We start from the raw sequence: 15,786 nt of genomic DNA, 5'->3' as shown, positions 1-15,786 counted from the left end.
TAAATCGCACTGGACTATAAGTCGCATTTATTTAGAAAATTACTATTCGTTTGGGGGGCATTTTGTTTGTTAAGTCTTTCTCCATTGTCTTTAGGTTAATGTTTTAGTTAACAGTTTTTTCAGGGGTAGGCTACAGGAGCAACATATAGCGCCCTCTCGTGGCTGTAGATGGTAATGTTTTCTTTTGGTTCATGTTAGTCATTAATTTGACACATAAGTCGCACCTGACTATAAGTCGCAGGACCAGCCAAACTATGAAAAAAAGTGTGACTTATAGTCCGGAAAATACGCTATTTCAGCTTTTTGCTAAAAAATTAGAATTTTTGAAGAAAAATTCCCATATTTAAGAGTTTATAAGCAGAGAAAAAATATAGATAGGATGAAAGGTTTTTTTCCCCATTTTGTTTGTTTGTTTATTGTTTGTTTGAAAGCAGAGGGTCTGTTCTTTTATTTGATTTATTTGTATGTTTATATATTTTTAGAATAAAATTTTCATGGAAGGCAAATCACAAAAAATGCTGGCGCGCAACTTTGACAAAAAAAAAGGCTGGCGGGGAATGAGTTAAACAATTTTGATATTTGTTATTTCGATATTTGTCCCCCCATCCTCCATTGTGATTGGACAGTCGAGTGAAATGTGACATTGTCGAGCTGAACTTTTCACCCAAAGTTACTGGACACTCAGCGCTGAGCGTGGAAAAACTTCCAGCTGCTGGCATTTTTGAAAAGCGTGACGCTTCCATTGGAAACAATTAAAAACATACTTCAAAGTAAATGCCTTGGTGTGCACGCCCGCTAAGAGATGAGTAACATGACTGACAGACAGGAGCAAAATTAGGTAACTTCCCCTTTAAGACCAAAATCCGGATGAGTTTTCTTTTTCAGCTTTTTACGTTTTCTTAAGACCTACAGTTAATTGTCGTGTTTATTAGGATAATTGCAAAGATGGGAATTTTTTGCGCATATGTGTATGTAAGGCCAATAAAAAATGCTCACGAGCTCAACGATCAGCAGATGCGCAACTTGCATGCTACTCTCATACAGAAACAGCGCGCGCATTTAGCTCTGTTGTTTGTGTTTTAATGGCTTAACATCAGCGACCACGTGCACAGTAAGGTGATTTGGGTGCATAACCTCGAAATCTCTACCCATTATAATAGCTAACAGTTTATGGCCCACCCCTATTGCGGACGAATCCAGAGGATAAACACAGCATTTGTGAATATTAAGATCGAGTATGTAACCAAAACTTGAGATCAATTTCTGTTGGATGACCTCATAAAATCTTCTGGATTCCTATCCATTAAACGTGTCCGTCTTTCGCTAGCGTGTAAGTGCCCTTACATTTCCGTGATTGCTTTCTTTACGGACGTTGTCAAATTATTTCCATTTCAAAAAGGTTTATCATGTTAAAACAGAGCACAAAACGATTTTTTTTGCCGTTCAGTGAATGGGATTTTTAGTACAAAATATTTTCACACACATGGCTTGCGATCAGCTCTGTCATTTTTTTTCTCACATGGAATTACTATCATATTTATTCAAATACTTATTAACATCATCATCATCATCATCATTATTGTCATCATTATTAACACCGAAAAGTAATAGCAGTTAACCTTGCAGATTAAAATGTACACAGTGCAGGGGTTAAAACGGGGGTCGGTGCAGGAAGTGAGGTCACAAGAGGGACATTTCTAACCGGTACATGCTATCCACAAGCAACAAGGAAGTCGATGAACTGCTTAAGAGACGCCAGAAACTTCAGCTGCCTTCAAGTCTTTATGGTAAGATCACACTCATGAGGTCTGAAATCAGAATTAAGATGAAATGTCGGTCACCGGAAGCGTTTATAGTGAAAATAAAGAGTAACGGATGAGCAGCCACATACGTAGTTTGGTCGCCTCTTAAATCGACAAAATGTTTAGTATTTCCGGCAAGCCTGATCATCATCATCAACAGTACATGAATTGCAAGGAAACATACTGTACAGTCAACACTCACAACTTTTTACGATCAGCCAACGACATTGAGGTGTGTGTCATAAATATGATCGTTCCAACATGACTTGAAGGCAGCGATATCCTCCAAGCTTAAATGCTGAAACAGAGAGCCCGATGGGAAATGGGGTGCATCTACTGCATATATATTTACACCGAGGGTGACGGACCGTTCGATGGACTCTCGGATAGACTGAAGTGAAGGTGCTGATGTTCGCCTTGGGTCGAGACCTCTAAAGGGCTCGAGATGATACGTACGCCCCTCGCTAGAAAGAAAAGATGGGCTTTGACATCATTCATAGTAGCTACGCGTGTAAGAACGCCCCGCCAATCGGCTCAGACCTCTGCGCTCGGATCTGAGAGTCACCGGTCGCTGGTGATCCACCACAAACACTTCTAGTGGGTCACCTGATTTTTAGCAACGTAACCGTATTATTGTCAGCACTGTTACCTTCACAGATTCACAACCCACGGAGTACAAACAGCATGTCCAGCACGCACTTCAAGAGACACCGAACCGTTGAACTTTTCATAACTTGCATCACATATCGGGTTTGGACATTAAAAGGTGACCGTCGCCGGAAACGGGAATGAAGCGGTGATATGCGGCGGGGTGGAAACAGGAAGGAATGACGGGAGAGATGTACTGTAGCGATGGCTCCTGGATCAATGCATAATTTCTTTTTGTTCACAGTGATGGGTTCGTTTTTAAAGACTCCTTCCAAAGGCAGGACAGTTTTAGACCTTCATCAGAACAGAGATGGATAGGCAGAACCAAAGGCCGGCTCCTGATAAACGGGTGTTAAGAGATGACGCTCCGCCGTACACCGCCCCAGGCACTGTAAGAGATGAGAGAGAAGCAGACAGAAGCTGATTTAAGAGATTTTAAACAGCAAACCGAGGTGGTGGCATTCAGTTTTGCAAAAGCAGATATGAAACTAACTATTAATAAACAGTAGCTAAATACATTGAGAAGATCAATGATGTGTGCATATACAGTACTGTGCAAAAGATTTACTTAGCATGAGAGTTTAATTTAAAAAAGTCACCCTTGACTTGGATATTTTTCAGACGTTGCTGGAATATGTGTTTTGGTTAGATGGGATGCAGCTACAACCTAAAGCTCATGAGATGTTGGGGGTTGGATTAGGAAGAAAACAGCGCTCATTTGGTGAGATTTCACAAGATTTTGGTTGTTGCTGTATCCCTTCTAGCCACAACCACGAATGTGGCTGTGGATCGCTTCAATCATCTTTGCTTTTAAGTATAGAGAAAGTTAACACCGTGACGTTTATACGTGATACTAATTTGCAGGTCAGAGTTCACCAGACTTTAATTTTAGTACGCAGTAAAATGCACGATATCTTTGCACAAGCTTGCGTTTCCAGTCTGATGCATTTGCATGAATGAAAGTTAAATGGAACGAAGGACTGAATAGAATTCATTCTATTTGGCCTCGTTGTTGTTTGGCTGCCTTAACCCATTCCCCGCCAGCGTTTTTTAAAAGCTGCCCGACAAAATGTTTTGAGTTTTTATATATTGGGTAGGAGTGCCACCTAGTGGATAATAGGGGAATAATAGATTACCGTAAAAAATGGTCATCGTCAAGATAATTCGTCAATGGTGGGGAAAGAGTTAAACATCCTATGTACAAGTCAAGAATTATAATTGGTTATATCTTTGTGCATGTCATAACAAAAGTGAAGTATCCATTCATTTCGACATAAAAGCCCTAAACTAACTATACAAATATGTCGTCAAGTTATTGAAATAAACGTCATAATATTTATTCTATTGTATTCTATTGGGACTTTGTTGTAGCATTTAAGAAAATGTATTTTTGTTTTAAATTTATGTTCAATATAATATTATTTGTTTGTTTTGTTTCAATTTAATCTATTTATTGTAAAGGAAAATAGCGATCTGTAAATGTAATAATGGGCGTGGCATGGCATTGAATGGAAGTATGTCAGGACAGTGAGTCAGATAAAATTTTTGACCACTTTGTTTTGTAGAAAGTTTCCTTAAATCGAATTTTGTTTTGAATAATTTGCATCTTAATTTTAAACAATGTTTGGTTGATCAATTATCAAAACAAAGAAAGGACGGCATGTGTAAAAAGACATTTCACAAGACTTTAAGATGTAAAATAAATCTTTGGTGTCCTCAGAGTATGTAAAGTTTTAGCTCAAACATGTTAAAATTGCCACTTTGTAGGTACGAGCAAAAATTGGATAGTGCAGATTAAAGGGCGATTTATAGTTGTGCGTAAGTTCTTATAGTCGGCGTAGGCTATCCGTAGCATGTGCGTAGCTCTGCATAGCCTGACGTGCACCTCGCAAAAATTTTAACAGCGCGTCAGATCTACGTGGACCGCAAACGCTGTGATTGGTCCATCAGAACCCCTCCTGTCAGGTAAAAAACTGCGTCATAGATATTTCCGTTTGTGATGGTGAAAACAAAGATGAGCCAAGTTGAGGAGTGATCTAACTCAAACTGCATCAAAAGTCGCTGTTTATCTACTTCCATCATTGCTGGTCTTCTCAAATCATACACAACAAGTTGCTATTTCTTCTTCGTTTGTGGGTTAACTTGCCAAGCTTCTTCTTCTCTGACGATCGCGCTGCTACTGTGGTTACACACGTGGATACTGCCTACCAGCGGTTTGCGCGTGTGTTTGCACATCGATGCGGAGGACGATGCAAAAGTATAAATGAAAACCGTTGCGGAACCTGCACTGTCGGGGCTACGCCTTAGGACCTACGCACGACTATAATGAGCCCCTAAGGGGCAGTATTATTATAATAAGATCCCCTTCTGACATCACAATTTCAATGAGCTATTTTTCACATGCTTGCAGAGAATGGTTTACCAAAACCAAGTTACTGAGTTGATCTTTTTCACATTTTCTAGGTTGATAAAAGCACTGGGGACCCAATTATAGCACTTGGAAATAGTCAGATTTTCACAATATGTATTCTTAAGGAAAAGGAAAAAATTCAGACGAGTGAAGATGAATTAACTGCTGACAAGGACTTATTAACAAAAAAAACTCTGAGATAATGGATGAGAGATTGAGAAAAAAGAATAAGGGAGAAAATAATGAAAAAGAGTTGCTAGAGGAAAAGAAAGAGCAGGAATCACTCACTGGGGATCACAGTGTGAAGAATGAAGCGTCTGATGGTAACCGAACACAACAGAGCGGGAAATGCGGTGGGACAAACGATGGGGGGGGAACAGCGGCGACATAATGAACCGCAAAAAAGAAAAGATGGATTGAAAATGCTGAAAGAAACTGGAAGCTGCAGGAGGACCTGCACACGAGGAACACAGATTTTGCATTTGATGTACATGTGAGTGATGTACAGATTTGACATATGAAGAGTGGAAAAAGTTAAACTTTCAACAAAACATGTTGCTTACTGTTTTATAATTTATATTTAAGATGTTTTTATGACCTTATGTCAAAAAATATTCATGTACCTTATAGGGCTGGGTAAAAATATTGATTCATCAATGCATTGCAATTATTTGTTTCTCAATTCAATATCGATTCATCAAATCCTATGAATCGATTCTGCCCCCCGGCAAGTGGCGCCGCTGTGGGCAACACTCTAGTGAGAGCGTTCAGCGTTGTACCAGACGCGCTTTATCAAAACAGAAAGATCAAAGATGGCAAACAGCAGCACTTCTTTCAAGCCTTCACCATCAACGTGATCAAACATTAGTAATACTACACACATTATTTAAAAATATACTCAGGTACTTAATTGCTTGTGTATTTACTTATTATTGAATCGAGTAAATCAATATTGAATTGAATCGAATCGAATTGAATCGAAGCCTCAAGAATTGAAATTGAATCGAATTGTGAAATTCCTAACAATACCCAGCCCTAGTACCTTAAATATTTTTTGAATGATAGAGCCAAAACCACATGCTACATGTATATATTCTGTTAACCAGTGGCGGCCGGCGACTTCTTTTTTCGAGGGCGCTCGATGCGAAGTTCGTCACAACATGTATGTAGCCTGTCATGTGTGTGGTTCGTAATTTCAAAATATGTGTTCTGCGCGTCAAGTGACCTTGATTGTTATTTTAACAAAATACTTATATTTTCAAATTCAGAACAAATATCAACATACTGTATACTGATATCAGAAAAAGGCTGAACAAACATTGAAATATAATTTATCTACATCACCAAGCCCTATTCGAGGGTTTTCTATAAGTATGCAAAATCACAAAGCATTTTGTCCATAAATTGAGTGAATTTTATCCAAACTGTGCAGCATTTCTGTTCGGTGAGATAAAAGCATGACATGATCAGTATTTCTTTCTCTCCTACACAGCACTGTGTTCAGTCCACACTATATAACATCCCTCAGTGTAGAAATGTTTTGGCTCCGTCCCATAAATACAGGGTTCACCTCGACCCGGCCCGCCTCTCTTCTTGACTCACTCCAGCACATTTCACTTTGCCAAGAGCTTGGTATTCAATGTCATATTCAGCTAATGTTTCCAATGAATGCTTTGTTTACTTAGTCTGGTCAGGAGTCTGAATCCTCTCTCTTGGAAGTTGTACTATTTTGCAGATTACTTACAGTAGTTAACATTGTGCAACCTCTGTGTGTGTTTTCTAAAAGCACCATTTTTGGTTTCCTTTAGTTAAAAAAGTCTAATGTGATGCTTTTTAATGCAATTAAGTCCTACTAACTTAATCCTGCTAATGTACTGTAAAATTAAAATCTATGAAAAACAAGCCTTGTTCAACTGGATATTTTCTTTGAAAACTTTTAATTTAACACACTGTCTCAAAAGAATTAACCCAAAAACTGTGGCGAACCATTTTAGGAGATTAAAAATAAGATTTAGGAAGGTAATGAAGTTTAACTGGAAATCTTACCGTACTATTGGTAACACCATCATTTATTACTGCTGGGCTGTTATGACACAACTGCTACACTTGTTGGTTGTTTATACTTGGTTTCATGAAATCAACAATAAAATCTCAATTTATGTTTACTAATTAAATAAGAAAAATTAGGAGCTACTGCTGAAGAAAACAATGAAACAATTGAGGTCAAATATATTCAGCAAAGAAACACCTGTAAGCAATTTTCATTTATAAAATAAAAGTCCCTAATTCCTGACAGATTCATGAAAACAATCTCTGCAACAGCAAAAAAAAAAAACCTGAACCAGATTTCTACAATTAAAAATGTTTTATGCTACGTACACATTAAACGGGTAGCATCGTGTTGCTCGCTCTAGATTACTCGCGAGATTTAACTTTGTGTCATGCAAATTTTTTGCTTGAGTTGAATATTTTCAACTTGCGCAAATTCGAAGCCGCGTTTGAGGTGAATAGCCGCCCAATTTGCGTCACTCGCATCGCCCCGCGTGAGGACGCGTCTTATCCCGACTTTGCATTGATTTTCTATGTAATCTACTTGTGCAAATCGTTGAACTCGCGGTTGGTGTGTATACCCCATTAGAAATTAGTCTGATGTCTTTAAAGGTCCACTGTGTAAATTTTTAGTGGCATCTAGTGGTTAGATTGTGAATTGCAACCCACGGCTCAGTCCTCAGTTAACCCCTCTCTTTCAAAACGCATAGAGAAGCTACGGCAGCCACTACAGGACAAACAAGTCATCGTCGGAGACAACGTAGTGACAAAATGTGCTCTATAAGCAGTTTGTCCATTTAGGGCTCTTGTTGATACATGGTGGCGTGAAATGGTCGCTTTCATGTAAGTGGATCCGCGGTGTATTATGTAGATAAAAATGGCTCATTCAAAGGTAATGAAAAACAATACCGTTCATTATGTAAGGTTTTTATACACCACTGATAATTTAGTTATGCATATTATATTGCATTTCTGTCGATAATAGTTACACAATGCATCTTTAAGGAGGAGAGGGAGAAATTCAATAGTATTGCATTTTTGTATCTTGTGATGCATTATCAATATTCTCAAACCAAGAATCAATGTTTAATTATACTTTTCCTATACATATCATTTAGAGAAGGGAGATTTTTTTCAGCATTCAGATTCAGGCTGTGATCATTTCTCGATGCCTTAATGACGTTGCTATATATTCTATATGCTGTTCGTGGTATTATTGCAGATATCTTATGCAATGTCAAACTCTTGCTTAACATACATCATTTTTTTTCTTCTTTTAAGAGCCATTTCCTTGTTAGATGGAAAGGCATGTCTAATTTAATATAACTGTGGGTTCACACCACCCGGGTTTGAGGCGTTTACTCGCTTCATGGGCGTGTGAAAGCCGCGTGTGAAATTCTAGACATTGAGACATTCACGCAGAAATTTGCATCATGGGAGGGGCTTCTGTGACTCCGCTCGCTTCCTGTAATCATGTCACTACTAGAGCAAGCTCCTGATTGGTTAACACAGCGCTTTTTTCCACTAAAGTTCAAATTTTTCAACTTGCGCGTTTCTTGCGGCAACGCTCAATTCGCACCATTCGTGTGAACTAGACGCGCGAATGAAGCGGAATCGCATCTACTGCGCCTTGCTAAATGCCTCATTTGCACCGGAGGACCTCCAGACGTGCATTAACGCGGCTGGTGTGAACGCAGCATAACACCAGTTATTAAATTATATTTATTATATTAATTGACTGCATGTTTGATAGTCAATGAAAAAGTATATAGCATTCATTAGATTATAATCTATTTACAAGGACAATAAAATTTGCAACAATGCTATACATTTTATTATATATACTATAAATGTAATACATTTTTTGTCTTGTAAAGTGGCTTTGATGCAATGAAACATAACGTTCATAAATAAATTTGACTTGGCCTGAGTGTACACTTACGATTCCTTCAATTTAGGTTGAAATGATCATATTTACGATGAGCGTGCACGCGCACCCCATTATCATTACCAGTGACGTAGAGACGATCATAAATATGTTTTAAATCTGAATGTTATTCATTGTAAAATCGGCGAACGGATTTATGAGCTGACAAGCTTGTGCTATAAAAGACAATTCCAATGATTATTTCTGGCAAGACAAAAATGCTTAAATACATAAAAGCATCAATTACACACCAAAAGCACTTCTTTTGCTCTTCATTTTATTGCAACGGCACTAAAAAGCTTTGCGTTTCTTTCCTGGGAAAGAAATATTAAACTGCCAAACGCATCCATTTATATCTTGCCAAAATCACTCGCGCACACATCACATCGTAAAGATTGCCTTTGAGCTCATACGCAGACATTTCCCAGATGATTCGAAGGTCTCAACAGTATACACGCTGCTGTAGCCCGCATGCATCATAGTCAGAAACTTTAAAAATACTTCACAGTGGGGTTAAACTACAGTAAAGCTTGAGTTATGCATTATTAAAGAGGGAAGAAACGATGCACTTTGGTAAGCACACCAGATCATTTGCCTTTAAGCACCATCAATAGACACACTGCCATTATCAGCCTCCGGTAAAGAGTTGCACATTCATCTGTTTTGTACAGTGGAAAGTCACTACCTGCAGGCTGTTTATTTATCCTTGACTTTATGCCTTTTTAGATTTATGAATGTTTGCAAAGTACAGAGGAAAGTCCTTTCAGACTTTTTCACTTACTGAAGAGTAACATGCTGGCGTTGGAAGCGCCGAGCCGGTTGGAGGCGAAGCAGGTGTAGTTGCCGAAGTGTTTTTCTGTGACGTTGGTGAAAAGCAGCAGGGAACGTGTTTTCTCGTTCTTTATCTTCAGCGAGTTATCGCTCTCTACCGGCCTGGGAAAGAAATAATATGAAAGATCGCACATTAGAGGAGGTGACTTCACACTAAACCGTCATGTGTCATTTCCCATGATTCACAGCACGTACAGTAATCTTACCTTCTGTCATCTCTGTACCATTCAAACGAAGCTGTGGGCACAGCCATGGCTTCACAACGTAAAATGGCAGTTTTCCCCAGTTGGGCAGGCATATTCTTTACATCTGTAATTACTGGTGGGTCTAGAAACACGAGGATGTAAAAAGTACAAAGATTATAGGATATAGTATATATTTGGGTTGTAAATTGGTTGGATGCAAAATAGCTAAAATAAGAGGCAAGTATCAGGCTATCCAGCAAGCAATAGCTGTCATTTGACTGTCTAGGTCAGGAATCTTCGAGGGCCAGATTTAAAAAAAAATAAATATGATGCGGGCCAAACGTTTATCTATTATAATATATGTTGTAACTTCTGTTGTTTTTGTTACTTTTTGTTATAGGTCATATATTAAAAAAACATGCATTTTCAAAAAAAGATGCACACATCTTGTATCCAGTATTTTGTCTTTGAATTACTGAAAACTTCAGCAGCACTTTTCAGTTCGGGCGGCCCGCCTAAGCTGGTAAACCCTAACGCTTTAACTAGGTCCTTCAAAAAAAAAAAAAAAATTAGCAGCAAAAAGGGCCATCAAGTGGATCTCGAAGAATAGCGCGGACGCTTTTTTCACCGCAAGCGGGCACGTGCGCCACACGGCCGAAATGATCCGTCATGTCTGGAGGGTAGCCAGTTGATAAAACACTGTGAGATACGTAAGTGGACTTATGTTTTGGGTTTATTTAAGCCTGTTATTGTATTAGTCTATAGTTCTTGCAAATGTAAAGTAAGTTAGCAGGTGATTTTGTTATTTGAGCAACCTGCTAGCTAGGTTTCATGTGCCTATTGATTAGATATAATTGTTGAGCGCTCTTGCTTGCGTTATTTACATGCTACAGTAGTTACACTCCTTTAAGATAATGTAATTAATAGTGGGCAATAATCCGTTTAACATTTAAAGCATCACCCCACCCTATTGAGTTAAATCTACACTCTTGGAGCTTTCAAACAATATACAGTTTGCCATGATTAGATAAGAATTCATATTCAAACATTGAAGTAAATGTAGTCGTCCTGCTGGTGGGACAGTAACATTTAGCAGAAAAGAAATTTTTTGAGGCACACTCTCTTCATAAATGAATCAATTACTCTCCCTACATAATTTATTTTATAAAACACTGTTGAAATATCTATTCTGGAGGCTTAGACCTTTCCAACGATATATAGTTTGTAGTGATAGATTAAAATTTACATCAACAGTATTAATGCAAACTTAGGTGTCCCGTATTCGGGACGGCGACGCTTAACAGTTAAAAAAAAATTGCGCTATCTATCATCGTTCGCCAGACGTTCTGCAACATCTGCTTCAATATGTGTTTATTAACCATTTAGTTTCACTTCATCACGCAGCTATTTCCGTTAGAGGTAAAAACATTTAATTAATTTATAATCTAGTATGTGTTCATTTTCTGTCATAGTTTCTTCAAAATTAAGTTTTATTTGAGTGTTTTAAATAAAAAAGATTTAAATTTTAATCATAAGGCATATGCCCCGCCCCTTTGATTGCCATGCTCCCCTGCCCCGCCCCCGCCCAACCCTACCACCTTAACTAACAAATTTTCTGCAGGAAACCCTTAACTTATATATTTTTTTATATTTAAAAAAATTGCAGTTTAAAGGGACATATCATGAAAATCTGACTTTTTTCATGGTTAACTGCTATAAGTCCCCAGTGCTTCTATCAAACTAGAAAATGTGAAAAAGATCAACCCAGTAACTTAGTTTTAATAAACCATTCTCTGCAAGCATGTGAAAAAATAGCTAATTGAAATCTGGCTCCCCTTGTGATGTCAGAAGGGGATAATTGGCATTAATTAAAAAGATTAGTTGATTTCCATCTAAAAAGACACACCCAAAACGGTAAATTTTTGCTAACACCTACAAAGTGGCAATTTTAACATGTTATAACAAATTATCTATGAGATATTTTGTGCTAAAACTTTACATACGTAGTCTGGGGACACCAAAGATTTATTTGACATCTTAAAAAGGTCTTGTGAAATGTCCACTTTTAACATTGCAAGAGCTAAATGTTAATAGTTCAACTATAAAAGTGCATAATGTTAAAAAAAACAATAATGTTATTAAGTAATGAAATACACTCAACTTCTGAAACAAACATTTTAAGTGTAAAAAAAAACATTCCTGGTAAATAGAAGTTAGTCAAAAGCATGATTTTGGTCTTGAAAAATAATTAGGTTTTACTTCAACAAAAACTACACTTCTGTAGAAATGATTAACCCTCCTAAGACCCGAGCTTTGGTTTGTCTTTTTTTCAGATTTCTTTCAGCTATTTTGGGATTAGGAAGAACCAATAAATATAATAACCAAATATTTTTCTTTGAACATGAAGCAGTGTAATTGTCCACGTTTGTGTACAAAAGGTTGCAGTTACACAGAATTAAGTATTATGGTGCAAACAAAAAAAAAATGTGATGTCAGCCAGCTGTGGACATCCAGGTCTTAGGAGGTTAAACAAGTCGAACTGTACACACAGCCAACTGCAATTCAATTCCTGATTTTATTACAGCTCCATAGAGCGTTGTGAAAACAGCACATTAAAATGTCAGTGTGTGTTGGACGTGACTTACAGTTGACGGTGACCTTGACACGCCGGGTGTCTGGAGGAGCGACGCCATTGTTGGTGATGCATTCGAATTCTTCTGCTTGGTGGCGTTTGATCTCAGTGATTTCCAGAAATTCCCCCTCGCTCATGAGACCATCTGCAAAGTCAGAAGACAAGCAAGGTGATGAACGCAGAGCGTCATAATGCACAGTGGATGTAATAGCCAATGTAGATGCTCAAAAAAAGCAGGTGCACTAGAGTATTGCTTCACATTGTTATGTTGCACAAAAAGGCCTACGGACATTACAGCAGTCACCATGGAAAATTATTCATCTCGTGGTCGGTGTTTACACGAAGCGACTTTCAGTTCGTGTACTACATCACAGTCCCTCCGGAGTAATCGGCTGTTGAATGCGCTGCCCAGGGGCGCAGTGGTGATGTGCGAAATTCAGCAGGTTTAATGTTCAAATGACCTCATCTGGGCTACATTAACTCCTCAACTGTGACTAAATCACTTAAAGAAACATATGATGTAGTTTTAGTTTTTCACTCAATGCTTTTAGATTTATTCATGTAGTGTTAAAGTGTCATTTGCTGCAGTTTGTTTGACTGTGGATAATAACACCAATAACTCAACCAATGGATTGGATCTCGGGCACGACTACCTAATCGGCAACCAATGGCAGGGTGTGTGTGTGTTTTAAACTTCAAAACTTTGGGCCCTATTTTAACGATCTAAGCGCATTGTCTAAAGCGCACGGCGCATGGTCTAAACGGGCGTGTCCGAATCCACTTTTGCTAATTTAACGACAGGAAAAAAGGTTTGTGCACCGAGCACACGGTCGAAAAGGGTTGTTCCTTTCTTGTAATGACTAATAGGTGTGTTTTGGGCATAACATGCAATAAACCAATAAGAGTCTCAGCTCTCATCCCATTTAAAAGCCAGTTGTGCTGGCACTATGTCTAATCCCTATTTAGATGACGGACTTTGTAAACTGAAAAACTAAGCGGAGGAAGAAGACCACCAGTTTAAAATTAATGTTAAATAATGTGTTGTTTTCGTTTTTATTGAAATTGATATTTTTTGGATTAAAACATTTAAAAGTCGTTTTCTCCTAGTCATGGAAGTAAAAATAGCAGGCTTTTAATTGCTGTAATTGTATGAATATCCAACATCATCAAAAAATAAGTATGTAAGAAAAGGTTTGTACTCTAAAAATACTTTATTTGTAACAAACAAGAGATAAAGAATTTACCATCGTGCGGAGAGCCATTTCAGCACTCGGACAGCGGCATGAATTTTTTAAGGCATAAATGTTTCTCAAATCATCATATCCACAAGTACAGAGTCATTATATACAATAAATCAGTGGGGTAGCATTTAAAACAACATTTAACATTTGTTTAAAGCAAAACATTTAATTACTTACCAGGCTAGAGATGAAGCAGCTCTTTACACCTTCTAACACCTCGTAATCGGTGCTCGTTTAGGTCCAAGAGACTCAATAATAATCTTTTACATTTTAATTTTTCATATTTTAAAAAATTGTGTGCTGCTGCGCATCCATGTGAGTGATAAGCAAACGCGCATTGTCGTCCCATATTACGAACGCGCTCATTAAATAACAAAAGCAATTATTACGCCATTGACTTTAGACCAGGTTTTTGTTGTTCAATGGCGTAGTCTATTTTAGTTGCCTCAAAATAGCAACGGGCCAACAATACGCCTGAACACACCTCATTTTTTAGACCAGAACGCCCATGGGTCAAAAATTGGGCGCAAATGCATTTGCTATTTAAATAACGTGGCGCTAAACATGATAATTATTGCGCCGGGTTGAAACTAGCAAAAGACACTTGCGTCGTGCATTGCGCTGCATTGGGCCGGGTGTATGATAGAGCCCATAATGTTGGCATCACAAAGATTACCTGTGACTGTCTGTCTATCAACAGCATAGCAATCGTACCTTAGCATCTGCCAGGACACACAACTACACGACCTTTTAATCCTTTAAATCTTTCTTTAAACAAACTAAATATTTTGTATAGCACAAATACATACAGCTTTAAAATTAATATTTAACCGGTGAGAGGTCAGGTTTTGTGAACTTTAGTTATTTTTGCAATTGATTTGGGTGCCACTAGGGGTGCTCAAATAACTGCTAAATAACTATTATCCACCTAGTGGATAATAGCAGAAATATGGATTGCTGAAAAAAATCATCATTGCCAGGGAAGCATTTTCTTGTCAATGGCGGGTTAACGAGTTAAAAAGGTGGTTGCGAACAAGTTGCTAAATGGGACTACAGACTTTGTCGGGGACTTTAAACGTCATCACGCATGAAGATGTCAAAAACAGTGGAGTAGCATTCCACTGTTCATCATAACCATCACAGAAATGTTTGGTTGCCAATGGGTCACCAAACTTTATTTACAACCATTGTGAACTACAAAGAGACTATCTTGCACCTCTGAGGCGCTTCTTCCCCTTAGAGAAACGAAAAAGACGCAACACAAATCTTCACATACAAGGGGAAAAATGGTTTTGCTGCTGAAAGTGGGATATTAATACAACAAAAACAAAAACGTCTTAAAGAGTATTAATGTCTTCATGGTAGAATTGTGTGCTCTTTTTGAACTGCAATAGTCAGACTGCTGAACAACACATCAAAATCCATTTGACAACCAGAATAATACACTTGTAAGTATTCAGCCAATCGAGGCAAAGGTAAACCGCACACCTTATAATTCACAACCACGGGGACTTCATGGCACCTTTTCTAATTGAAGATTATTTCGGGGGATTATTAGTCGCAGTTACTGAACTGAAGAGGATTATTTGCAGCTGCAGTCGCCACACGACCGAGCACACGCTGGGGTTTACAGCGACTGTATTCACTAATTCCATTAGCGTAATAAATATCCTTACCTTCTGACATCTTCGTCAGGCTGTCTGAGCACCATTACAAATCGCTCGGGGGATAAATAATCTTATCCTGACCAAAAAACCCAAACAAAACATTTACAGGTAAAGAGACGGGTACGTCCCGTAAGGGTCGAGCTGAGGCTGATTCATACTAATGGATGGTATTTGTTTTTATTTCTCACAGTTGTGACCACCCCATTCCCATGTTGCTGTACGCATTTCTGCTTTGCTAAAAAAAAATCACAGCTGGTTAAATGTGGGCTTTGCTTTATGCACTCCTGGTTAAAATCTGTTTTATTTTCTGTGGGCTTAATTCATGTTGCTGTTCGTCTCTGAAAAAGCACTATAAAAAGCACTATTTATATTAGCACTATAAACCTGAGGTCTA

At 38.1% G+C, this 15,786-nt stretch overlaps 1 protein-coding gene across 1 annotated transcript in view; it reads right to left on the bottom strand.

Moving 5' to 3' along the window:
* Positions 1 to 509: 509 nt before the first annotated feature.
* iglon5 (IgLON family member 5) overlaps positions 510 to 15,786 on the bottom strand; it is a 216,740-nt gene continuing 201,463 nt past the window's right edge. The window contains exons 5-8 of the mRNA XM_055211414.2: positions 12,498 to 12,629; positions 9,874 to 9,994; positions 9,618 to 9,769; positions 510 to 2,839 (exon numbers count right to left, since the gene is read on the bottom strand). Of these exons, the coding sequence (XP_055067389.1) occupies positions 2,739 to 2,839; positions 9,618 to 9,769; positions 9,874 to 9,994; positions 12,498 to 12,629 (506 nt within the window). The 3' untranslated portion in view covers positions 510 to 2,738. The remainder of the gene's footprint in view (positions 2,840 to 9,617; positions 9,770 to 9,873; positions 9,995 to 12,497; positions 12,630 to 15,786) is intronic.

The sequence above is a fragment of the Misgurnus anguillicaudatus genome, chromosome 10 (assembly GCF_027580225.2).
Source record: "Misgurnus anguillicaudatus chromosome 10, ASM2758022v2, whole genome shotgun sequence".
Taxonomy (NCBI): domain Eukaryota; kingdom Metazoa; phylum Chordata; class Actinopteri; order Cypriniformes; family Cobitidae; genus Misgurnus; species Misgurnus anguillicaudatus.
The sequence above is the reverse complement of the archived record's forward strand: the minus strand, read 5'-3'. Positions and strand labels throughout refer to the sequence as shown.